Source organism: Talpa europaea, assembly GCF_964194135.1.
Source record: "Talpa europaea genome assembly, chromosome: 4".
NCBI classification, from domain to species: Eukaryota; Metazoa; Chordata; class Mammalia; order Eulipotyphla; family Talpidae; genus Talpa; species Talpa europaea.
In genome coordinates, this window is record NC_140070.1 from 36062766 (window position 1) to 36090543 (window position 27778).

At 37.4% G+C, this 27778-nt stretch overlaps 1 protein-coding gene across 6 annotated transcripts in view; it reads right to left on the reverse strand.

The window, feature by feature from the left end:
- The window catches only part of UNC5D (unc-5 netrin receptor D), a gene marked incomplete at its 5' end in the record, with an annotated part of 505865 nt that overhangs the window by 192132 nt on the left and 285955 nt on the right, over positions 1-27778 (reverse strand). For all 6 annotated transcript variants that reach the window (XM_084231868.1, XM_084231869.1, XM_084231870.1 and 3 more), the window contains 2 exons: positions 297-440; positions 15883-16101. In XM_084231868.1, coding sequence (XP_084087994.1) covers positions 297-440; positions 15883-16101 — 363 coding nt within the window. The remainder of the gene's footprint in view (positions 1-296; positions 441-15882; positions 16102-27778) is intronic.

Sequence of the window (27778 nt, forward strand, 5' to 3'; positions counted from 1 at the left end):
CTTTCTCTCAGGAGCAGGTTTTCCTGGCATTGTTGAGACACCTGCACTCTCACAATCTAGGCAGAATCTCTTCTCCAAACTGATTTGCTGATTGTACTCCAGAGGAAATTATCAAACATTTAAAACACAATTTTAAAAGAGTAAATTTAGTAGAGGTAAAGACAGCTCTGGTAGTTTCTTGCTGTCCTCTAAATCTACATTCTGCAGAAGCATCTGGTCTGTCCAAAGCCCCTCTTCAGCGCTCTGTAAATCTTGTCTGTGTTTCTACAGGACAAGGTCACCCAGAATGTACTCACAGGCTATGCGCACGGCGGCCTTCCTGCTCTTGGAGGTCCCCAGGTGGCTCCACGCCACACACTGGCACCAATAATCCTCTGGCCCATGGAAATCCTCCACCTGCTGCCTGGTGACGTTGATAAACACCTCCCGGACCTTCAAGCCTGATAGGGAAGAGAGAGCATGTCCTCTGAGGCCTTTGCATGTCTCAAACAGAAAGTTAAGGCTAGCCAAACCTTTTCTTGTTAATTAAACAATTCTGTTTTTAATCAAGGCGCGATTTTAATTACTTTGACAATAATATATTACTGCTAATTAAATCCCAACAGCTGAGGAGGCTGGAAAGAACAAGTGTAAAGTATTACCAACAAATGCAGCTCCAATACAATATAATAGTTCTGATGGTACCTTGACATAGTGTTTTTTTCTTTGCCTTCTCCATGTAAAATTGACTACAAGGAATGTGGCACCAAATTAACTGCTGGGATTCTAAAGCTAAAGATGCTTCAACATACTAACCTTAGAGACAAAGTTCCAGGTGGTTTTAATGCCCCTACACCTGGGAGAGAGAGGAAGAAAGCAAACATGTGGGAATTATTGGAAGGGCCAAAGCCCCAACTTCAAAGGCTCAGAAAACGAACCTGATGCAGAACATTGAATTAAGTTTGTCCAGGAGACCTAGGGAGGCAAACCCTGGAGGGCCTCGGTAGGGATGACACAAGGAGGTAAAAAAAGAAATACTTTTATAGAAAGAGCATCGGAGACCACATCTGTAAAATGAGATAAAAACTAAGATGTTGATATTTAATTCATTATCCTTCTTCCTCATCATCATCATCCTCTAAATGGTTAGACAACTTGCTTTGTAGTTCTTACTAGGGAGTGTGAATTTCTTCCAAAACTCTGAATAGTCACCTTGTACAGAGTGTCAAGGATGAAAGGAAAACCACTCACTGGCCATTTCAGTTCAAGCATCACAAGCAGGGCAGCAGGCCTCAGTCAGCACACTTTCTCCAACCAAGACACATTTGCTCAGAGAGAGGCAGCATGGGAGTGCAAAAGGAATGATGCTTATTGAATTCCACTTAAGTGCCCCCATCATGATAAGCCTTTAACCTATTCACTTATTACATTTCCACAACAGACTGATGCAGTATATGCCACTGCATCTCCAACTCTGTAGAGGAGAGAACGATGGCTTTAGTGAAGCTAGGCCATTCATCCACAATCACACAGTCTGTAAATGGGGGATCCACGTTCCTGAACCCAGATCTGTCTATACCAAACCCAGCTCAACACACAGGACCTCTCAATTCATTTTTGTCTCTGCATTTTAGGTATATTTATATTTAATTATGGAAACAAGACCAACACATAGAACTTTTAAAGAAAAATTAAGTGTGTAACTCTGTTTTTGCCTTTAAGTTCAATAGGACTACAGGGCACATAACCTAAATGTGCCAGAGAGGCTCGGTGCTGTAGGTGGAAGCTGATTATATCGTGGGTAGTGGCAGGATTTCAAGAACAATAATGGAGGTGTAGGATTTGTCAGGTTGAGGAAACATTTCCTTCGAGCCAATCAATAACATGTTATTTATAGGGTGTGATGAGATAATTTTATGACCACATAAATCACCATGTACAATTGGAGCTGTAACTTCCTAATTTTGTAGGAGGCCCCACATACAGAAAAGCATCTTGATGACAGTTGATAATTCACATTTCCACAATTTGTGGAAAGTACAGGAATGTATGAGTGTCGAAAACTGTCTCCCACATCAAATAGGAAAGAAGCCTTAGAGGGTTATTATTGTTCATATTATTGTTGCTGCCTTTTTTTTTTTTTTTTTTTTTTGGTCTTTTGTACTTAAATAAAACTAGTCTGAGTGGGAGGACAGGGCAAGGAGAAGGTGGAGTTGGCAGGTAAAGAAAGAGGGAAATATCACAGAAAGGTGGAATAAAGACAAAAAAAAAAATGGTCTGTTAGGACAGAAAGCAAACAGGAGAGAAGGCCCAGCCCGGGGATCAGAAAGTAAGGCTGAATAAACAACAATACAGGACTAGGCTGGAGAGAATAAGGCTTGTTTTATATTTTTGTCTTTGATTTGAGGCAAATGGTGGATGATCAACTTTGAATAGTGAAAGAACAGGAGTGAACAGCAAATCCCACTGGGAGGTAGGGTAAGTTGAAGGTGCCAGAGCTCCCGTGCACAGGACTGGTAAGCCTGTTAATATAGAATACTGCCACCCTTTGGAAATCAGGGTCACCTAAGAAACAGTCAATAAACTTGAAAGGTCACAAATGTGTTCAAACTAATGGGGAACAATTCTATTTTTTCCCACTGTCTCTACTGCACAAGAATATCTAAGCTATTCCAAATGAAGACAAGCATCGCCTCAAAATGGTTCAGGATCATCTAGTTTATTAAACAGGGAGTCTCCAAATCTCAGAAATAGCCATGATTTAATCTAGGGCCATGACATTTTTAGGGCCCCTCAGATAAGTTTTAATGAGGTATGGGTCCAACAAGCATAAGTGGAAAAGAAAGTTATGTTCACATATCCACAGAAACAGAATGCATAGTGTGCCACACAGGGCCACAGGAAGAAGCAACAGGGTCTGGCAGGAAGCAGAAGGAGTGGGGGGGGGCATGTGGATAAGAGTCTTTAATGTGCTTGCTACAGGAAAGAATAGGAGAGGAAGGATAAGCAGGTTTTAAACTGACTAGTTTGGATCCAACCACTATGGAAAGCTATCTGGAGGTCCCTCAGTCTACTAAAAATGGAGCTACCATATGACCCGGCAATTCCACTCCTAGGGATCTACCCAAAGGACACAAAAACATTTATTCAAAAGAATACCTGTACCCCTATGTTTATTGCAGCACTATTTACAATAGGTAAAACCCGGAAACAACCCAAATGCCCAAAAATAGAAGACTGGAACAAGAAGATGTGGCATATATACACAATGGAATATTATTCAGCAATCAAAAAAGATAAACTCATGCCATTTGCAGCAACATGGATGGAGCTAGAAGGAATTATGCTCAGTGAAATAAGTCAGAAGGAAAAAGAAAAATATTGGATGGTTTCACTTATAGCAGGGATATAGGGGAACCAAATAAGACATTGGTGTAAAAAATAACAGTACAAAACACAACAAAGCAAAAATGGACAATTATAAATCAGAGACATACTGCAGGGGAGGAGGAGGGAGAGGGATCAGAGAAAGGGAGGGAGGAACACAGGGGACTGAGGTGATGGTGCACAGGTGCATTGGTGAAGGAAACTATGGGGACTACACCTGAAGTGGTGGAGAGAAGCAAATATTTTTCAAAAATGAACAATGATGTAAAAAATTAAAAAAAATATATAAAAAAACAAAAAAAAATAAACTGACTAGTTTGAATAATTCTAACAGGCTATGGAACATAATGACTATTCCTCATATCCTGGTACCAGGTACTGGAGAATACTTGCCCAGAATCTGAGAGTTCTACAGAAGTGGTTGGAGGTACAGGTTGTGAATCAGTTAGTCTGCATATGCAAGGCACAACCACAGGCCAATTCTCAGCTATCTCTATGAATCAGTCTTCAGTAAGGCAGTCCTGCAGAGTCAGCAAGAAGATCCCAAGATGTCAGAGCATTGATATAGAAAGTAGAAATCAAGACAATTCTACATGGACAGTCACCTCTTGTTTTGGAATGAATAAGCAGTAGACCATGACCTTTACGATGAAGGTCATTACTGATCTTACCCCACTAAATGTGCGGAAATTTTGCAACTCCTCATTCAGACTAGCTGCCACTGAGAAAAGTAATGATTTCAACATGATTTAGTTGCCAGTCCTTTGCAGAGGCTCTTCATGGGATTGGAGAAGCAAAACAAATATAAAACCACCTATTTCCAAATAGAATACATTTTCCCTTCAGGAAAATCAGGGTGGCAGGATTCTTTAGAAGGCCACACATGACATAACAATCTCCCTAAAAGTGTAATTTCTTTTTGGATTGGGCCTTCTCCAAGTGTGAGGTCTTCAGTCTTACAACTATTCCTTTCAGGAAAACTCTTTTATTCTATTCTCTATTCTACGAAATAACTATTGAATAAGATTAAAATTTTTGTTTCAAATAGTATATTATCTCTCGTGAGACACATCAGAAACATCCATGGAAGGCTATTCTCTTTCAGCCTCCAGCCCACCTCCCACTGAAGTTCATCCAACAGCATATTACAGAGACAACCATCTCCTTGTACATTTCAAGAGAGGACAGCTAACTTGTTCACAGGAAATGCTACAGGGGAGCAAACATTCCAGGCAAATAGAAGGTGGCATCTCATAAATAAGAGCAGCATTGCACCTGATATCTTGTGTAACTAATAAGCCTGGAAAAGTCCAACCCTTTAAATTATTGTGCAAATTATAACCATCAGCCTTTGTTATGGAGTAGAGTCTTACGGAATATAAAAATATGACTATGAGACTCATATGCTAATAAGCTCTCTGGGCTGCTGGATGCTTTAGTTGTAGATAGACTAATGTTGGCAGCCGATGAGTAATTGCCCTGCATGTACTAAGCATAACAGAGCACACAGGACTTCATCATTTGTCAGCTTTATTTGTTTAAATGAGAAAAATGCTGACAGCAGTTATTGCTGTAATCCCCTTATTTATCAGATGGAAAACACTAGTTACTCTTAGCAGGTCTAATCCTATTGGGAGACTAAAAGTTAGAGAATTTTCAAACTAATTGAAGGCCTATGCTTCACTGTTCAAAGAAAGGAAATTTAGAAGATAGGGACAAAAAAATGGAGAAAAAGACTGAAAATAACTTCCTTATGGTCAACTTTTAATAAAAGGACTCCAGTCATAGCCTAAAATCTTAATTTGTTCTGCAGAAAATTAAGAATCCTGGAATAGTATTTAACATTCAGCACCACACCAACTGCAGCCCCGTGCCTGCTAACAGCTGTTCCCATGCCTTTTATCTACTGCTCGTTATCACACTTTCACAAAGCCCATCAGTAGCATCCTGCCGTGGCTATTGTTGCCAACCTGTTCTCAAATACACCTGGTGATGGGCACTTGGGGAGGAATTTGACACAGTTCTCCAATGCTCAGCACCCCTCACAGCTTTATGTTCCTCCATCATTTGGAACTTCTGTATAGTCAGATGCTTGGCTTGCTAAACATATTAACTACATTCAAGAAGGGAAATGAGATGAACTCTCCCTCCTCTAAGACATATTTCATATGCCCAGCCGCACAGAAGCGGTCAAGATTAGCAAATGAGGTTTGGTTAAAATATTTTCTCACCCTAGTCTCTGTAACCATTTCCCTGGACCATTCCAGCCCAGTATTTGACCTGCTCCACACCTAATTTCCCCCACTGTGATGTTTCATGATTGAGGATGAAGGGTCCAAAGAACTACTCCAAAATGATTCCATAAGCAGCACAGAACCTTACTCAGTTCTCTGGGAAAGGGAAAAGAGCAAATTATACATGAAAAGCAACTGTCTCTTGTATTTGAGAATCTTCCCTACTGGACCAGCATTTTCCTAGGGATGAAGCCGCTCTGATCCCTGGATGCAGTTCTGAGGTTGTTTCTCCTCATCTACTGTCTCTTGGGAAGAGAGAAAACAGACATCCCAGCCAGCTAGGAAAAAAATGGGCCCACTACTTACAAAAAATAATGTTTTCCACTTGTCTATTACTGGTCCAGGGACAGAGTCTAGAAAATAAGCTTTAACACTGGGATGTCCTCCTGTATTTTGAATAATATTGCCATTACCATCATTGATATTTATTATGCTATTTGTATGGCCATTTACTTTTATTAATGCCATCACATATATTATTTTATTTCATCTTAACACCATGTTATCATTATTTCTCTTTTTATTATTATTTTGCTGCAGGTCCTGTACCACAGGAAATAGATCAAAGATGTCATTTTGTTTTCTTCCACACCAGGGATTAAATTAATCAGCACAAAAGTGTCTGGTAGAGAAAATCAAATTATCTTGATAATTTGGACACACATTATTTGAAAATAATTATATCGAGTACTAACTCTCATGCGCCTGCCACTGTGCTTGGTGTCGAGGATACTGTGATGAAGCAGATGACCAAGATTCCTGCCATCACGGAGCTTATAGACTAGAGGGGGAGATTTTCCAATCTGCTCCAACAATGTAGTATGACAACTACTGTGACCAGAGAAATGCAGACCACAAGCTCCCAGAGAGGGTTTCCTGACCCCCCACAGCATCAGCCTATGCGAGTGGGAACCAAGTTGCCAGTCCTTTGCAGAGACCATTATATAGCTTGGTCTCTAGGGCAAGGCTCTGGTATGGATGCATGAATCTAACATGTACTTAGTTTCAAAACTGAGTTCTCAGAAATAATTTTCATGGGATGGTGCCTCCATTTCATGGGCTCAGGTATCCTCAGGCCAACGTGCTACTAAAAATAGTGAATTAAATATAGATAATTAAAAGGTAGTATCATATTTCATTTTGCTGGCAGATTCTTAATTATGCCTAAATATCTTTTGCCACTTCATCCTAGCAACATGTATTTTGATTTAAAAAAAAAGAATCATCCTTTGAATGTGTATTATGCCTAATGAATACTCTTTAGTTCTCCCTGGATAATAACCACTCCATGCATTGCTCAGAAGAACCACAGTTCAGTCTTAAGTACAGAATCTCTGAATACTCCCAAGCTCTCCAGTTTCTTCCACACCAGAGATTAGAATTAATCAGCACAGAGGTGTCTGGCAGAGGAAACCAAATTAACTTGATAGCGTTTGGGGACAACAGAAAGGGGGGAAAAACTTAGAAGGCAGACATGGGCATGGACAAAGTACTTAAAGGGCAAAACCCTGGAAATGGAACTCATTCAAATACCATAATCACAGCTTTGTGGGAGACAGTCATGATTTCCAACCCTGCTGCTTCATTTCTGCAATCATTAAAATCAGATCAGGCCCTGAGGCCAGGAAAGAGATCAGACAACTGTGTCGCCCACAGTGCTACCACTGGCTCTGAGAATAACACAAAGCCTAAATGTAAACTAAATGAGGGAATCACAGGCAAGAAAAGTGTTATTCTATGAAAGATAAGTACATACAAATTAATTATATTAGTTTTTATCTCTTTGCAATTGCAAAAGTTCACTTATTTGCTTTTTGAAGTATAATCACCAGTCATATTCCCCATCAAAAAAAAAAAAAGAGAGAAATTTTCTATTCATCACTTTGAAGGCTAACACTGGACACTTGCTACACGCCTGGCCTTGGCTAAGCATTATGAGCATTAGGTTCTAGAATGTCACAAAAGTTCTGTATGGCAGATATAATCATGACTGTTACTTTGCACAAGGGGAAACTAAGATGAATGGGAGCCAAGTAACATCTATCCAAAAGTTTGCAGAAGGAAAAGCCAAGTTTCAAACATGCACCATTTAGCACTAATACCCGTGCCCTTAACTAGTAGACAATCTTCAGTTTATTTTAGATCCTTATTAATTTCCACTTCAAAAAAAGCAGCACACTTCTGAATGCTGTATAAACAGAAAAGACTGAAAAAGTCCAAACTTATTGGTCAATAATCCAGAGTTAGAACACATCTCTGGTCAATATCAATAATTGTTACTAAATAACTTAAAATGATTAGCTACACTCTCTCTCTCTCTGCTAAGGATGGAATGAGTATAAATACTCTCCAAATTTTTGCAGGAAAGATTAAACGAGACACAAGAGACAAGGCCTTCATACTCTGTCAAGGTTTAAGGAAGGAATTCATACTATTTTCCCAAAACCTTTTAAGAATATGTCAGTCCTCTCTAAGAAGCAGAGTGATGCGTAAGATTAAATCTGGGGTGAGGTGGGAGAATGTTTCTATAAAAGTGAGTTTTAAGCCCACAAACTGTCAATGGAACACTTGAGAGATTGATTATTTCTGTGTTATGTGGTCTAAAATATATGCTTCCCAAATGTACCTTGGTGATTTGTGAATCATTGAAGGTAACATCAAATTAATGGTTTTCTGGAAGATACTATATTCAAATCCCCATCACCAGCACAGCAAAAGTTCTTAGATATAAACTTTAAAGATTTAATACATTTTTATTTCTACTCTTCTCCCTTTTCTCAACACAATCCATTAACCTTTTATCCCCAGAGAGCGATTCTAGTTGTTTAAAAAGGAAATCACACACAACAAAATCCCTGAAATGATATTCTTTAAGAAGAAAAATACTAGTTTACCGGAGTTGAGACTTTTCCCATAACACATTGGAATAAGCATTATTTCACTCATTAGAGTTCGATATCTCCAAGGTAGAATAAGATAAGAGCCTTGGAGTTGTTAAGGGAACTCCCGTTTTTATTGAACAATAAAGAAGTGGTTTAGCTTATTGATAACTTAAGCTTCCCACAGGCTATATTATCTTCATTGCCAAGGATGAGCCTTGCTGGTTGTCGTTTTCTTGTGTGTGTGTATATGTGTGTGTGTGTGTGTGCATGAGCACATGCACTTATTTATATGTCATGTTAAAGTTCTTCATTTCCATGTTACTGGACACTCTACCTTTTTATCAGGGGCATGATTCCCAGGGATTACTTCTCAACTCCAGATGTTAACAGAAGAAAAACACAAGAAAGAAGAGCTCCCATATTTCCAAATGAAATGAGGCAGAACAAATGAAAGAAGATCCCTTGGCTTGTGCAGAGAACAGAAAGTGTACATTACTAAGAGGTATAGCCATGTCTGTGCAAACACAGTAACTCATGTCAAATAAATTGTACTTTTTGCAGGAAAGAACTCTAGCACTGGGTTTCCCAAGCTAAATTGCATGAAAACACACAATCCTTTTTCTTCTTATTTGAACTGTTAGATGACGGGGCCAAATTACCAGAAAGACCGAAGGCGGTTTGCAGCCTTTAACAACTGAAAGGACTTATTGCTTCCAATTTGGAAATACAAAAGTTTCTGTGTCTACTCCAAACACTCCCTGGCCCTATGTATTTCTCATTAGTTTTGTGAAGGAAGAAAAGCTATATAAGTAACCAGAATATCAAAATTCTCTGGGATTTTAGAAATGGAAAGTAGTTGGCTAAAGATATATAAACAGTTATGCTCAACAGAACTTAAACGAACGTAGAAAATTCTCTCCCTCTGGTCAAATGTGGTCCCATTGTCCTTGGTCTCTTGGAGACATGCTGTCCCACTGGACCGACAGGAATTATTTTACAGACCTAATCAAAAGCTATTAAGTCTGTAAAGGTAGTCAAGTCCTGTGCTCAGATTCAGAACTGAAGAACCCAAGGGATAGTAATGCATCTATTTTTCAATACCTGAGGCCATTTTGTTTCCAACCTTAATTGCACTTATGTATTGGTTTTGGGTATAATATCTCCACTCATCTTGCTCCAGTTTCCACTATCCCACTATTAATACAGGGCTTAGGAAACATAATTGCAGTGTGTGGTAGACAGCGATTTTCATTAACTACCCAGAAGAAAACTGTTTAGGGAGAGACATTTCTTTCCTATTGATTCAATCAAAATGACTTGGAAGAAATGGTTGTGCTTATTAAATTCTTTTCAAAGAGCTAACCTAAAATTTAAATTCTTTCTCAACAGCATTTTAAAAAGCTGGTATAAAATCTCTGCAGATTTTTTCAGGTATGAATTTTTATTCTTCTCAGTTCCTTTGAAATTTGTGACTTTCATTGGTCTTTTTTTTTTTTTTTTTTAAGGTAGTCAAGGGGGGAGACTTACATGGAGGCAGAGAATGTAATCAACACTGCTATCTGCAAGACATGAAGTTGCCAGGCAATACTAAGGGAATTAAATGGGGGAAGCAATAACAAAACAGAATATTGTGAAATTACAAGAGGGTACAGTGTTAAATTGGCTTGCAATATTTATCAAGAGTTCTTTAAGTGAGACAAGACATAGGATTTTCTAGCAGTGGAATACAAAATGGCTGGTAATTTCTCAATGTTCTTCCTTCCTATTGCTCATTTAGAACAGCTTACCCAATGGGATTCCACTATTTTGAGTTCATTACTGGGCAAAATCTAGGACAGAGACATCTATGGATAAAACATACTGCTTCACTGAACCTCTGGTATTTGAGTCCTTTCCAGCTGGACTGACTATATATACATCATACATCATTGTCTCCCATCTATGTTTTTTTTTTAAGTTTTTTTTTTTCTTTAAGATTTATTTATTTATACATACAAGCAATGGGTACAGTCAGAGGTGTGGGAGGGTGAGAGAATTCATCAGAGCCAGAGCAGAGAGCAGAAAAGGCAGAAGGACTGAAGCACACTGCCGAGGGGAGCAGCGGGTGTGGCAGAAGAGGTCTGCGTGCCATGTGGGGCCTTCGCCGGTGGCCAGGGATTGAACCGGCGCTGCAGAGGCTGCCACCGGGGAGGCCCTACCTTTGTTTTAAAGATGTTTTTGTTTATATGGTAAATACTGTTCTCTTTGTTGCCTTCTCTTAAATGTCAGAATCTTTCTCTGAATTTTGCATGCAAAGATAAGAGAAACTCCTCTATTATTTCTGACTTCATCTATTCAAATACCATGTTTATGCATGTAAGTCCACTCAAGATCTGGGAGCACAAAAGCTGAAGCCTTCCTAACACCAAGACTTAATATGCCATCTTCTTTCCCTCCATTTTTCCTCTTTAATGGAGGGAATGAGACCTAGAATTCTAGAACTGCCTATCTTTGGTTTGTGTAACACTACCAGCTACAGAACATAAAATAAGAGATTGGCTCTTCCACAGATGGCAGGAATGATTAGGAATAAGGAAATTACTATGGGATAACTATAGGATTATACATTTGGGAAACAAACACTGAGCAGATTCATGACAGAAAATGATGAGCCAGGTACTGATATGCATCCTATGTCAATCATTTGTCCAGTTTTTAATGGGGAAGCAGGGCAGAGAAATCTGTACTAAAGGTAGTTTACAGTAATGAAGAAATATATCTGAAATGAAAATCAGGAGTTCTGGGTTCTAGAAACAGCTGTACCATGAATCAGTTGTATTTCTTACAACTAAAGATTGTTGATGTGTAAAATAGAGGTAAGTTATCCCTGCAATTCCTTTCAGTTTTCACATTTAAATTTCCTGATTCTAAGCAAGCTTTTAGTTTGAAGGACATCTGTAAGGCAGGCACAGTTTGTTTTTGTTTTTTTCCTTACTCATACTAGTCTCAAACTGGAATGAATAGGGAATTGTGATACAGTTTTACCTGTTTCTCTACCTTTTGAGGTAATGCATTTATACTTCAAGCCCAGTTGATTCAAAACAGTAAAAGGTTTAGTTCATACCGATGATATATGTGCATGGTGTTCATATATATGTTTAATATATATATATTCTTACATATATAATTTTTGTCCTCCAAATTATATATATATATATAATTTTTTGTTCATATATATAATTTTTTGTCCTCTATTGACTCCCAGAAACAGATAATTACCTTACGACCTGTTTGAAATAAATTAAGACACAGTATACTACATCTTTCTTCTTTGCTTACCTGAAATTCCTCTCCCTGACTCCTAAGGAGGTGTATCCATAGAACCATTTCCTTTTCCTTTCTCAAGGACTCTATCTCAACGGCTTCATTCTTTACTTATATTTAACAAATCTAGTTTTCTGTCTCTGAACCTTACCAAGTTTAGATCTACCTTTCATCGTCATATTCTATCAGTATGTTTGAAGAACCAAGAAAAGCAAACTCTGAGCCCATGAATGATACCTGAAGGACCTCCACCCCTGATGTTTTTACAAGCTCAACCCCATCTCCATTCTGAAGATATCTCCTCTAGCACACCATGAATCTGACTTCCTGAATGGGGGGGTCATGGGGTACCAGGGGCAGAATAAGTGCCATGTTTGGCTGATAACCGAGCACATGTGCTCCCGCTTGCTTGCTTTTCTGGTTCTGATATGCACTCCCGTACTTCTGGAAGGAGACACATGTGAGGAGGTACATGGGAGGAGACGTGTGGAGGAGAGACAGGTAGAGGTACTTGGAAAAGACATATGTGAAAGTTTTTCTTGGTCCTTGGGAGAAAAAATTGCAGGATTTATTTTGATGTGTTTTTTTTTTTATATGGGACTGATCACAAAGATATACAAAGAACTCACAGGACTCAACAAAACCAAAGTAAACAATCCAGTCAAGAAATGGGCAGAAAAACTTAAAACATTTTTATAAAGAGGAAATACAAATGGCCAACAGGCATATGAAAAAATGTTCAACATCCATACAATCGGGAAAATGCAAATGAAAATCACATTGAGATACCACCTTACACCAGTGAGAATGGCACATACCAAAAAAACTAGCAACAACAAATGTTGGTGAGGGTGTGGTGAAAAAGGAACTCTCCTGCATTGCTGGTAGGAGTGCCAACTGGTCCAACCACTATAGGAAGCTGTGTGGAGATTCCTCAGTCTACTAAAAACGGAGCTACCATATGACACAGCAATTCTTTTCCTAGGGATCTACCCAGAACATTGATTCAAAAGAACACCTGCACCCCTGTATTTATTGCAGCACTATATTACAATAGGTAAAACCTGGAAACCACCCAAATGCCCAAAAATAGATGACTGGATCAAGAAGATTTGGTACATATACACAATGGAATACTATTCAGCGATCAAAAACATAAATTCATGCCATTCACAACAATGTGGATGGAGCTAGAAGGAATTATGCTCAGTGAAATAAGTCAGAAGAAAAAAGAAAATATTGGATGGTTTCACTTATAGGAGGAATATTGGGGAACCAAATAAGACATCAGTGTGGGAAAATAATAATATAACAAAAACAGACATTTATAAATCAGAGGAAGCCTGCAGGGGAGGAGGAAGTAAGAGGGGAATGAGAGAGAGGGAGGGAGGAGCACAGGGGACTGCGGTGATGGTGCACGGGTGCATTGGTGAAGGAAATTCTATGGGAACTACACCTGAGGGGGGTGGGGGAAAGCAAATATTGTTTAAAAATGAACAATGATGTAAAAAATAAAAAAAATATATTTTTAAAAAATTAAAAAAAAGAATTTGGGAAAAATTAATAAAGCATATCCGTAGTGGGATGAAAGGGAAAAAAAATTGAGATGGTTATTCTGAATGCTGAGTCTCACCTTTTGTAGCCAATTTTCCAGGACCTGCCTAACTGCTCTCTGTGATTCCTTGACAGAAGTGCCTAAGTGGTGACTTTTCAGGTCTCAGTTGCCCCACTTTGAGCCAAACCTGTTTAGATGGGAATTTGCCCAGAAGGGGCTAGGTATTTAAGATCCTTTTTTTTTCTCTCCTCTAGGCAAAAAAGCAAAAAAAAAAAAAAAAAAAAAAAAACAACCTGTTAAAAAATTACCTCTGCCCTTGTGCATGCTGATGGCTGAATCTCCTTAGAGAGTGCATCCCTTAACAATTTTGGGTCCCTTCACACCCTTGAGCCATATATTAACAGAAATTTCAAATTCAGCTTGTCCAAATGATTATTTCAAGACTTTTCTCATTGTTAATGTAACTATATTTATTGCATTATATTCTTCTGTTTATCTTAAAAGATTAATCTTTATTTCCCTATCCTGTTAATTCAATCAAACAATGATTAAGTCCCATTGGTTAAAGTGCTTCCCATACCAGATACCTGCTGCTTGTCTCTGCGGTGACTACTCAAGAAGCAGACCTTTCTCTTGTCTGAATTATCCAAGTCTCCTGACTTTTTCATTCTTGTTTCTCCTTAACATTTCAAACACTTGTGACAAATTCATTCTCTGAAGCAACAGTCTAGCCCATTCCATTCCCACATGTCAGTATAATTAATCCCTACTACCAGCAAAATAGCTATAAAATTTAAGTACAGAACTCTTTATACTGGCATTTGCAGCAGTAAAACTTAGTAAAACTAAGTTTTCCAGATATTAAGTGCTATTCTATTACATCAACTTGGTATTCTAATCAAACTAAACTTCTTGCTGAACATTTAACTTGCTAATATTATGCCTTTGGTCCACTGAGATTCCTCTTTCCCCCATATTTTGTAGATTCCATTACATTGTATAGATTCCACTACGATTATTACATATTCATGAATGTCCCTTTCAAATGCTGTCACTTCCACACCTTTTCCAATAGTTCTACTTAAATGTTTTCTTTTTTTAAGTCCTCCAATATACAAAGCAATTATCTTTATTTTTCATTTAAAAAATTATTTATGCATACAAGAACTGGGGTAAAGGCCAGAGGTGCAGGGTGGGTGAGAGGATTCACCAGAGACAGAGTGGGGAGCAGAACAGGTAGACTGACTGAAATACACTGCAGAGGGGAACAGCAGGCGAGACAGGAGAGGTCTGCTGTGCCATGTGGGTCAGCTCCCTGGCGGGGGATCGAACTGGTACACCGCTACAGTGGCTGCCTATAGCTTCATAGTGCTGAGACTTAACCCCTTGTGCCATCAGAGAGGCCCCAAAGTAATTATCTTTAGACATTTGCTACAACTTCACAAGTATTTGACTTATAAGTACATTGATTTTATGCCCATCAGTCATTATAATACCCTGGAGATTAGTGTCACTATCTGACGCTAATTTGAATATTCCTAAAGGCTTAAACTGGGGTATTGCATAGCATGGTATACAACAAATAAATTAAACTGATTTGTAATTGGCTAATTGTTATCAGGTTTATTGACTTATCTGAAATCTGATAGCCAGTGAGGAAATCAGGACTAACAAAATCAATAATCAAGGGTGAAATAAGATTGGACTTAGGATGAAGCTAAATTTTCGGGTGGTCTGCAGAGCCAAAGTACAAAAACACATGCTGCTTCTGTTATACACCAACATATACATATCTGTAAATTTTGAAAAATTTGAGTCAAATGATCTAGCAGAAGCATATCCTTTATTTAATCTCTTTGAGCTTAAATTTACTTATCTATAAGAAGTCAATAATAGCATAATCTGCTCACAAGGGATGTTAGATAGCAAGATAATTGTCAAAAGCCAAACTATGGCTTGACACATAGTAAGTGTTCAATAAACACTAGTTACTGTGATTGTTATTCTCATCTCCCTTCATCAGCCAAATTAGACAATATGTTCCTGAAATCATTTTATATTAGAGATCCTATTTGTATTTGACAATCTGAACTGTCATTACAAAATAAAAATAATAAAAAATAAAACTACCAAAACCCAACCACCGTGAAGAATTAAGTATTTAGGAATAATGTCTAACAGGAAAAACTGAAATTATGCTGCTTGAAAGCAAGGTTTGCCTTAAAAAAATTTAGAATTCAGAAAAAGACAGCGATTGCCCAGTTTTATTTCCAGTGAGAGGTTTAACTTTAATAGAAAATTGGGTGTTAAAGTGCAGAAAATAAATCCCATGTCCACATTGGGACCACAAAAGGAAATATTTAAAGGATCCAGCTGCATAGTGTATCTCTGGGATGATATAAAAAAGACCTCAGTCAAATAAGGTGGGATCTGAGAATCTGGGGAGCTCCCACAGCACCCTCTGATTGCTTCATGTTCTTACCTGAACTCTCATCCAGGCTCTCCTCAGAGACGTGCTCATCCTGATGGACCCACTCGCCATTGCATTTGAAAAATATCTGCATGGCTGGCCGTGCTTTGCACTTCAGTGCAATGGGATTGCTCTTAATGATATAAGCATCATCTGGTTCCTCAATGAAATGAGGCAGTGTCCCAGGAGCTGAGGGGATGGAATCAGGAAGGACTTCACCATTGTCGGTTTCTGTGAAATTGAAGAGGACATTAGAGTCTATGATAGCAGCACAAACATCAGGTCACAAAGCACATCCCACACAAGCTCCTAAAAATGTGAGCCAGAAAAGTTTGCATCATGTTAATACAGCATGCTTGTAAGGCCTGTGCAGATCAATTATCTTTCAGAGGGTGAACACCAGCATAAAATGGTACCTTTAGTGGGACCCACATCTAGGGTTTCTGGACAAGTGAAAATGATGACTAGGAGACCCCTCAAACTACAGTTGTGAATCTGCTTCTTTGCTAAAAGAATGGATGTATGTATCTATGGGGTAAGAGCTAAATCCCAGATTCACTCTGGCAAATGGTCACATCACAGGATTCAATGAGGCCCCAAGATGCCTCAAAACTTTGAAATAATGATGGGAATAGGTTGTATTATTCCATAGATGTGTGAATAATGGTGATATTGGTGGAGGTGTTAAGTCATAAGATATGTCAAAAAGTTCCAAATGGTCCGCCTTTATCTATGAAACTCTGGAGATTATCTGATATTCTAACTTGGGTAGGTTTTCCTCCAAAAGATTCACCAATTTTCCATTCCTTCTAAAATGAACACAAATTCTGCTTTGTTCTGTTGGCCTTTGGCCCATCATTCTCTTCCCCATCCCTCCCCCCATACTATGAGTCACAATACCAAGCCAAAGAACTAAAATCACTAAAATAACTATGATGTGTATTTTAGTTAAGGACCCACAGCTTTTTCTCCATAGGGAAGGAATATTTAGATATTTTCACCTGAATTTAAGGAACTCATGAGCAAAGGAAACACAATAAAAAGAAAAGGAAAAGCCAAGGCCTTTGCTTCAGTGCTCTTTTACTGCAATTATCATGGACTTAAGTCCCATTGAGTCAAGGGAAGATATGACTGCAGAGGAAGGAGGAGACAATCAAGAGGAATGCGATCTTGAGCCTTCCAATGACCATTCCAGAGAGAGAACAAAGTAAAAAGGATTTCAAAACCAAGATCCATTGTGTCCTCAAAAGATTTGTTTCTACTCAAAGCAAACCAGTCTGTAGGACTAAGCTGGATAAAGGAAACTAGTGAAGACTTGGGAGAACAATCCAGGTCACTGGGAGAGATTTAGGAGACAGGGTACATCTATCCTGTGACCTAACCTGGCTTTCTGTACACCTTCAGGATAATTCTGAACTCACACAGCCCCTAAGTCACACCAATCCATAACCTAAGTCAGTGAGCAGTGTCAAAGGTGAACATAATTCACCATATTATGGCTAATGTCCTTTAAGAACTGTAAGTGGGCACAGGAGGTATGACTGCTGACAGTTACATTTTGTATAGGTAAGGAAGAAAATGCTGAGCTATTAAATAGACCTCTTGCCACTGGAAACAAACAAACAAACACTATTTGTTTATTGTGATGGATTGAACATAAATAGTTTGATTCTCTTCAGATTTATTTCCATTAAGTACCTCAACTTAAGGGGGAAATAAAGTCTCACAAACAAAGATTTCATCATTATAAGCTCTAAAATGCAGTTATAATAGAAAAGGTAACTCATGTGTAGCTAAGTACCAAAAAATCATCGTAAAACAAACATTCTAAATAGTAAGAGAGCAAACAGTTTGTCATAGAAGTATAATAAAGTCACTCAGAAAATGTGTATCACATGGAACAAGAGCAGTTTTCGATAGACTCTCAAAGGTTCTTCTTTTTAATGTTTTTTTAATGTTTTAAATTATATTTACAATGGACTTCATAAAATATATTACACATTAATTCATTTTGTTACTGACTACTCATGCCACTTTCCCTCTTCAATAAATACCAAGTCCCCTCTGGCTTTTTGTAAATCCATGCATTAGAGGAAATGACAAAGGTATTAAGAGATTTTTATATGGGCATCAAATGCCCACATTGTCATCAGGGGCTTGAGCTCTGTTCAAAGTAATTCATTATTGCATAAAAGGATCAGCTGATAAAGTCTATATCCCCCACCATGCTGCAAAAGCCTGAATTAACAACCACAGGCTAACACTTTGAATGAAGCATTGTTCTTTAACTAGCAACAAAGCCATGAATATTTGACTTATCTGAAAAGGGGGGAAATGTCATAAATAACAATCTCTAAGTAAATAGTGAAGGGACATTTTCTGGCATAAATAAAATGACAAATAAAGGCAGCAGATCATTAGATGAATCAAGTTTTAACTCTCCATTTTACAAAGCACAGAGAGATCTAATAGGAATTAAGTTTCCCTCCTAGTTTAATATATGTCCTTTAGATAAAGTGACATGTTCAGCCTTCATCTGAACTCTGAGCAGGAGGGAGTGTAAAAGTCTGATGGTAAGTGCCCTATCTTAAGGACCTCTATCAAGAATCAATCAATGTTAATGTACAAAGCTGGGGTCAGGGGGAAGAAGGCAGAAGGTAATACTGAATCTTAACAATCACCAAAGTGATATCGTAATCATATATCTACAGGAAAAGGACCAAGAGTCAAGAAAATAAAGAAAATTTGATTAGGGTACCAGTGGGAAGGTGTGAAAGAGTAGGTATATATTTACACATTACCAGTTATCTGCATCATCTCAATAAAGAAATGTGAAAGTAAAAGTAGGATGTATTTTTCTCTTTTCTTCTTCCTATAGTGATGTTGGGAATGTTATTTACCTAACTTTCCCTGTTCTCTATGCTCCTCTCCCTCCCCTATCTTCCTCCAGGACTCAGGTCTGAATTTAGGGCCAGCAATGCTTCACCTTTAGGGCCAGCAATACATCCTCACAGCAGAAAGGCTGGATTACTCCCAGGGAGCTGCCTTCCAGAAATATACCCCTTCCTTACTCCTCAGAACCAAGAGTCCCCTTCCTTCCTCTCACCCTAGATAGCTCTCCTTCTCTATCCACCCTGTAGATTAGAGCTGAATTGTCCAAGAGACTCTCAGGGGATTCAAGCAAAAAGGAAAGGAAAAAAGGAATTGAAGCAGTAATGTTTAAGGGACTGTTAAATTATTTATAATTCAGAGAGAGAAAAGTTCTAAGAACTGGTGGGATAAATGGGTGAGTGACCCAGCCAACTGTTTTCCCCAAAGCACTTTCTTGGAAGAAGCTGGAAAAGTCATGGCAATTCTTTGCAGGCAGGAATGGTCATGTGACAACTATGAAAGCAAATGAGTCCTAAACAGATTCTTTTCTAGTCCCTCTTTGCTTGCATTACGGCCTTCACGGGGGAAGATCGTTGAGGAAAGGCAGACGAGATGCACAGTGGTGCCAGCTCTGTCAACACTGAGAGGATGAACTAACACCATGAGGCATCCACCTTCAGATAATTTGCTACATTTTCTATTTAAATCACCACTTATTTAAGCTACTATAGTCAGATGTTGTGGTCTTTGGCAGAAAACATTCCTCAATGGTACAACTAGATCTTCCTTCTTTTTTTTTTTAATAAATTTTATTTCTATATTCCCCATAAAATTGCAACCCCCTTATTTTGACCCCAATCTAGATCATCCTTCTTAAACAAAGCCAGCACGCCAAGCTTCACTTAATTCCACTGCTATCCATGTTAATGAACTTTGGTAAGCTAAAATAAGTTTTGGAAACTGTGTGAGCAGGAAGTAAAAATAAGAGCTGCCATTTCTGGAATGATTACAGGCTACGGGAATCAGCCTTTATATGGATTAAGTCACTGAGGCTTCATGACTCGTTCAGGTGGGTAGTGACAGCCCCTATTTTACATTTGAGAAAGTGCTCTGAATGTCTTCCAGAATACTGGGTCATCAGTAAAAGTCAGCAAATGCAGACTCAAGTCTGAATGCAAGTCTCTGACTCACAATTCCTTTTCAGGTCAGAAGAATGGATCCTTAGAGCATGACAGTACAATGCACTGAGAGTCTTATGCCAAGAATGTGCTTTTCAATAAAACCATGAGCAGATAATATAAAACGATAAAACATCGAGGTGGCACCTCCCCATCAAGGACCCTGTGCATCTTAAACATCACTCCATTATACTGGCAGCACGACTGTGACCCCCAGGTCAGGACACAACCTAGAGACCTTGAGAAATATATTTATTAAAATATTAAATATTTAAATATTGTGTTATGGACACAACCTAGAGGTCTTGAGAAAAATATTTTTGGGAGAACAGCACAGCACAGACCCAACTATTTATATTCAATGGATTAGGCACCTTCACCAAAGTCAGATAGATATAGATATCCAAGAGTAAATCTTGTTTGAGGACAGAATGAGAAAATTTTTTTCCAGTTTCATTTGGAAATAGTTTCATCTTAAGCAGGAATATTTAACCGTGAAAACTCCAATTAAAATACAGGAGTCTGACAGGTAATGGTGAATTTCAGTAAGAAAAAGGGACAGAGGTCAGTCATTTTGTTACATTTAGTCATACAGGACTGCCAATACTTGATCGTTTGATCTGTCCAATTTATGACAGCACTGGGTACACGGGAGCCCTAAGTCATTTCAAAGCAGGATTTCCAAAACCCTGGTCTCTCAGCACAGTAGGCAGGCATTCCATGGGTTAAACTGGAAATGAAGGAGTTTCAACAGGTTTTCAGAAATTCTAAATTATTTTTGTAATTTTTCCCGGGATGATAATATTTGAAATACTTTTCCTTTTATTCTCTCTTCTATATCTTTTCACAGGTATAAAATGTTTGTATTTGTATCTGACCTTGTCATAAAGTAATGACTAAATCTTTTAAAAGAACTTTGGAATTCAAGAATCTAATGTAAAATCTAGGTAAGCTTGGGTTTAATTCTGAGATTGCATTTTTTTAATCCAAAAAATGGCAGATTTGGGGCCTCCCCAGTGGCGCAGAGGTTGAGCGCTAGGTTGCGAAGCTGCCTGCAGCCTCTGCAGCGCCAGTTCAATCCCTGGCTGCCGGGCAAGGGTCCCACATGGCGCACAGACCTCTCCTGCTTCCTGCTGCTCCCCTCAGCAGTGTACTACGGTCCTTCTGCCTGTTCTGCTCTCTGCTCTGGCTCTGGTGAATTCTCTCGCCCTCCAGCGCTTCTGACTGTACCCAGTGCTTGTATAAATAAATAAAATAAATGTTAAAAAAAGGCAGATTTGTTAGTTTTGTGGTGTTAAAGTGAGATAATAGATGTAAAAAATATAGTAAGTGGTCTAATGTTACAAAAATATGTGTCACCACTACTGCCACCTCTAGCACCATTACATGGATAGACAGCAATAAGAACAGGGAAAGAGAATTATAATTATGATCTCTATGATTTCCAGTCCCAAACATATTATCCTAATACTTATATTTTAATTTTTTGGTTACTATTCTGGTTTTCACCCTGGTGCCCTCATAATATGAACTACTGTTCATAACATTTCTTTACCATTTGCAACCCACATGTACATCAGTATAATTCATTTATATCAAAAATGTAGAACACATTGTGAAAACATTTATCTAGTCAATAAATATGTAGTGAATGGTTATACCATACCCCATGCTCAAGGTTCCCTGCAATGTGATGATACACAATGGATTTCTAAACCATTGGCCAGATCCTAAAACTTTGTTTTAATCAGATAACAGTTATCAAACTGCATTTCACACTAACTACAATATTTAGATGAACCACAATACCCCTCTAACCACAATATTTAAATAAAACAATGCATGTTAGACCCAGTTTTTTATACCCCATTCAATGTTAGTGAACAATATACAAATCAGAGCTCAAAGGGAAACCAACTTACATAATCCAAGGTAACAGGATAGACTCAACTTCTCTGGTTTTGTTTATGTAAATGTGACTTGCTTTCATATCTTTACTTAATTAGATAGGGGAAGCACTGTAACCATTTAAGACAGAACAGCCGGAATTTTACATAACAAAATGTTTAATGCAATTTATGAAACAGAGACTCTTTCCCTAGGCCCCAATAAAAAAGTCCTTAAAAAGGAAAAAAACTCAGAAACTATTCTGCTCTCTTCCCAACCTCTAACAAAATTTAAAATGTTTTATGTCACTGCATGTGCATAGCTCACTCACCTATGTGATCTAAGATATTATCTGCCTAAGTTATTAATCCAATGAGCATATTTTAAAGTCTGCAGAGTGGAAGATGATAAATAATGCTCGCAACACATGTAAAGAAATCTGAAGGGACCTCCTTAGTCCCTGAAACAAGACACTTCAGATTTCAGTATAGCTTACAAAGGCATATTCATTATTCCCCAATTGCCAATGTACCTTAACATATTCAATTGTCTTTGAAATTGACATACTTGTGCATGCCTATGAATCAGGATTCAAAGATAACTAAGACATGGCTCATATCCACAAGGAACTCACAGGCTAAAATTGGGGACAGATGATTACAGAACAATGCCAAATATGCTGGCAGTATATTGGAAGTATATAGAAAGAAACCCAGAAGCACCTAGGAGAGAACGCCTAACTTTGGGGTTGGGGGAAAGAAAGGCTTGTGGCAGGCATAACAGGGGAGGTCATGCTGCAATACAGCTGGGATAGATGAGTTGAACCAATGGGAAAAGTCATAAATCCAGGTCATGGTACTGCAGACATAACTGCAGCAAATGTGAGAAGGCCGAAATGTGCCCCGAGTGCATGAGCTGGAAGTTGAAAAGTGAGAAGAGCTAACTATCAATTTTATTAGATTGCACATTTCCAACAGTTTACCTTGAGATTTGTATTAAACCACTGACTACTTGACTCTGACATCTGCAGCTTCTATGCCTTTCATTGACAGCTTTGTAAGATGAAGACATAGTAACAACCCATTTACAGAAAGATCACTGTCTTGATTTGTATTACCTAAGGTTAAAGTAATTTCATATGGATATGCTGAGAGAAACTAAGTTTGTTTTAATTCTTAAGACAGAATTATTCTTTCAGCCACACTACTGCAGGTGATATATCTCCCAAAGCCATAGGTGAAGTGTTTTGTTGTTTTGGTTTGTTTATTTTTTTAATTGCAACCATTGTTTTAGTTCTTGTTGAGTCCTCTGTAAGCCTGATTTCTGAAATCAGGCCCAACTCAAGAGATTTTATACAAATATTGATGGCAGCCCATGTCTTTTAATGGAAACAAGCAAAGTACGATCTTTAGCATAAGACCACTATCACTGTTCCCTAAGTTTCTCTAGAGAAACGCTGAGGTAAGATGTCAAATCTAGACCAGTGATTTTCTTAAGAGGTGAGGGATTATAGATTAATTAAATTTGTACTTAATTTTTTGCTTAATTTTTTCTTTTTTTTTTTTTTGGTGAAATTTATGGAGGTTATTAAAAGTCCCTAATAATTTTTTTGGAAAGTTGTATTTATCGAAGTCATGTTGTTTACATCACAGTACATGTGTATGTTATTTTTCTGCATCCACCACCAAAGCCCTAGGAAGCCTCCTCTTGGACCTCCCTCTCCTCTTTGCTCTGATACCACCACATTCCATTCTGGTAGCTTTAGTCATAGTCCAATATGCTCCTCCTCCTTTTTTTACCTTTGACCCCCCACAGCCCTCAACCTCCTGGATCTCTCATATCTATGGTCAGCTTTCAAAATACGTCTTTGTCTGATCTTTTGTTTTGTTTCTTTATATTCCAACATATATAAGTGAAACCATCTAGTACTTATCTTTCTCCCCTGACTTATTTCACTCAACACAATCCCTTCAAGCTCCATCCCTGTTGCTGCAAATGACATAAGTTTATCTTTTTTGATTGCTGAGTAGTATCCCACACATTGATATATATATTTCAGAGAAGACTTACACAAGGTTCTGTAAATTTTGGCAAATCCCTTCTTTAGATTTTGCGTTACGGTGTCTTTTTTCTAGTCTTCTACTATATTAAAGTTAATGAATCAAAAAACTAAATAATAAATATGTCCCAAGGAAAAATGGAGATGAATGGATTGTAAGATTTATCAAAATAATTTTAAGACATATAAAGGGTAATATCTTGTTGAAAATAGTAGATGCAATGAAGCTTATATATTATAATTCCCCCCCCCAACAATGGATACATTTGTGTATAAATGTGTACCCCTGACTAGTTTCCAAATTCATCTGAAAATCTAGTGGGATTTGGGAAAGGTTTTGCTTTCAAAGTGTTAACACTTTTCATTTGTAGCTGACAGTTTTCAAGAGTGAGGCCATTCATAGTTATGGAAAAATGGTTGTTTTAATGCAACATTGAATGACAGAAAACCAAACAATCAAACACCATTCTCATATTTTTCATTCTTGGAAAATTACCTTTCAGGAAGAGCTTTGTGTTTTATGTTCTGCACACTAATACAGCTGGGACTTTCAATCTTTTTATGACAAAAAAAGAAGAAACAAAAGGGAGGAAACAAAAGCATAAGGAACAAACACTAAATTCCCTTTGAAAGAAATACACTTCTATTAGATATCAGGATGCATTTTAAAAACTCCAATTGTGACCATTAAGTCACATATCTCAACATGTGGGTTAATTTGCCTGGAACATGAAACACTCTGATTATTTTGTATATATCTGGATGCAGGTAAAATAGAATGGGAGTGCATCTTAGATAAAAAGTCGACCAAATTTCTTATGTTAGAAATTACCCAGGCCCTCAGACATTAATCAATTTGTAAAAATTCTAAGGAGTAGAGTTGGCTGAAAGCACTTTGATGACATGTAGACTAGTGTATTCCCTACTAGACTATGCTGCCTCCCCTCCACCCTCCACCATGGGACAAAGATTTAAATTATAAATTACTTTTGTGTTATTAATCTTGTAATATCTTACAACGACCTTGTAACTTGTAAACATTCTAGTTAAAATAAATTACAATGAAAATAACAGTGTAACACTTTATGATGTATTTTCTGTTGAAAAATCATGGCTTGATATTACACTAAATTACAAAATAGTTCTATTTATATATCTTTTTTTAATTGTATACTACTATCACAAAATTTCCAGAGATTGATATCAAATAATTTGGTACATTTAATTCACATCTTTCTCTTTTAGGCACATATTTAATATTTGTGTTTTATGTGCATTGGGGGCATATATTTGTTGTGTGTTATCTCACTTTGTCAAGGTATTAATTTTTCATTAAAACAAGTATTAATGATTGAGAGAAGGTATGTCAGTTTTGATCTTGCCATTTCCATGCTGCTTAATTTTCATTTCTCTCCAAACTTTAGCTTTATATTGGTATTATAATTCTCCTTTTATCATCTATAACCTGATTATTCCAAATTTATATCTTCAGTGAAGTTCTCTCTCTGGAGATTCAGATCTATACATTAAACTGCCTGTACACGTGTTTACTAAAACCTTCATAGATTCCCTTAAATTTCTTCTACTAAAAATTAGCTTATCAGACCTATTGTTTGGCATAGGTACCCTAAATCCAAGAATCAATATGCATGCATATCAATGCACTTTCCTGTAGGCTATATGTTTCATGAAGGAAAAGGATATCAGAATCTAAATAAACAAATGACAAGTGTGATGAAATTTTGTGACTACTACCATTGCAGTAAATATGAACTAAGGGGATATGATGTAGAGCTTAATTTTCAGAAGGACTATGTAAATTGACATAGTCACTGGCATTTTAGGAATTTACCAATTTTCCTCATCTTATCAGCATTAACATAATTTGGGGATATTTTTTAATTGATAGATAAAATGAATATTAAAGGCTTAATATGTACTTAACTAGCAAAGCTGAAGATTAAAACATGTTTATCAAATATTACAGTTAATTTTTTAGGAACTGCATATTCATAATTATTTTATGTTTCTACTTCTTAAGAATATAGTTGTATAGTCACTAAGTAAAATATAACTTGACTGCATAGATTCCATTGTTCTAGTATTTTGTGTTAAATAATACAATAGTGCTTTACTTTTTACATTAATATATTCATTAATTCCTTGATACATCGCAAGGTTTTGGGGTTATAGCAATCAACAGATCTGTTTTACTATTCCAAAAAGCAACAGAATTTTGTCTAGAATGGTTAGATCTAGACAAAAAGGGTCTTATGCAAGGAAGAACCAACAGCTTTTCTAAAAAATAAATCAATATTTTATGTGAAAGATTCATAAAGAAAGGCAAAAGGAAGAGGGTTTGTCTACTATTTCTTAATGAGATGACCTTCTTTGCACAATAAAGTCTGTCTTTAGGAAATCATCTGCTGTTGATATGAGGATGAGATTTTGATGCTCATATGAAATCCTGTAACTCCTTTGTTATTTTTCCTAACACACAAATTTAGTTGAGCCTGCTGGGTTGTGGTATTTAGTAAAGCCTGACAATACACCACACGACACTAGTGACCAGCAATAGAAGCTGTGTCCTCATTTGATTTAACTGTCACCTGACTGAAAGGTGGACTTTGCACAATAGAAGGGGCTTAATTTTCTTACGGTCCTTAGAGAGGATGCTTGACATGGCCAGAAATAGATATACACTGAGTTGTTCTAGAAACACAAAATATCATCCCTGATATATTTTATCAAGAGGCAGCCTGATGCAAGGGAACCGATTAGGCTTTGAAGTTAGAACTAGATTCAAATCCATGTTCTCTTACTTATTAGCTATAGGATCTTAAACAATATTCTAACCTACCTTATTGTCCACATTGTTCTATGAAAACAGAATAATATTGCACTGCTAGGGTATTGTGTCCATTCAAGTATATAAATGTATTTGAACATATGTGACATATAATAGGCAAACAGAAATATAAGAGAAATGATTGGTAGCATGTTATTAAAGGAAAATTAAGGGCTGGAGGGATAAAAGATGAAACAGATGTAGATTTGCATTCTGTAGATAGTTTCATTTATAAGTTAAAAATAGTAAAGCAAGGCTAAGTCTTTTAAGCAGCACTTCCAGAAATCCCTGAAAATGTTAATAGTTTTGCCTGTCCAAAAGAACTTTCTGAATGAAAATGTATAGTATCCATTCTATCCAAAATGGTAGCTACACATGGCCACTGAGCACTTGAAATGTGGCAATTGTAATACAATTGTATTTTTAATTTTATATGATTTTAATATGGAGCAGCCAAGTGTGATCAATGGCTACATACTGAAAAGTAGAATTGTAGTCCCTTGTCTCCTCCACATAGCTAAGGTCACATATCTAAGATCACAGCTCAGGGACCAATTCTGGGAACCCAAAAAAGTCTTGGAGGATTAAGACTATTTGTCTTTGTTGTAATGTGTTTGATAAAGAGCTTTATATATATCATTTGAAGATCTCAAGTCAGACCTTAAAAATCTGGCATTTGACTTATGAAACCTTAAAAAAAGAAGCAACACAACAAAAAAGCCTACTACACACTGGAGTGGATTAGCACTACCTAATCAGCTTAATTGCACTGGGGTGAAACCTGGTATGCATACTGTCAGCAAGAAGAATGGGGTAAAAAGAGCACTCAAATAGAGTAAGTTTAATTGCATTATGTGATTTAATTATTTAGCTATCTCAGCACCCTACCTCCATGTATAAATGAATATGAATCAGACAGTCATGCGCATGCTGCTAGGCCATCCCAATTTGCTATTTATGATAAATAGGTTGATAGCTTGCACTATCAGTGGCTTACAGCAAGCACATAATTTTGTTGGCACCGAGGGTCTGGGTCAGGAGATCGATAATCACCCATGTTACTAC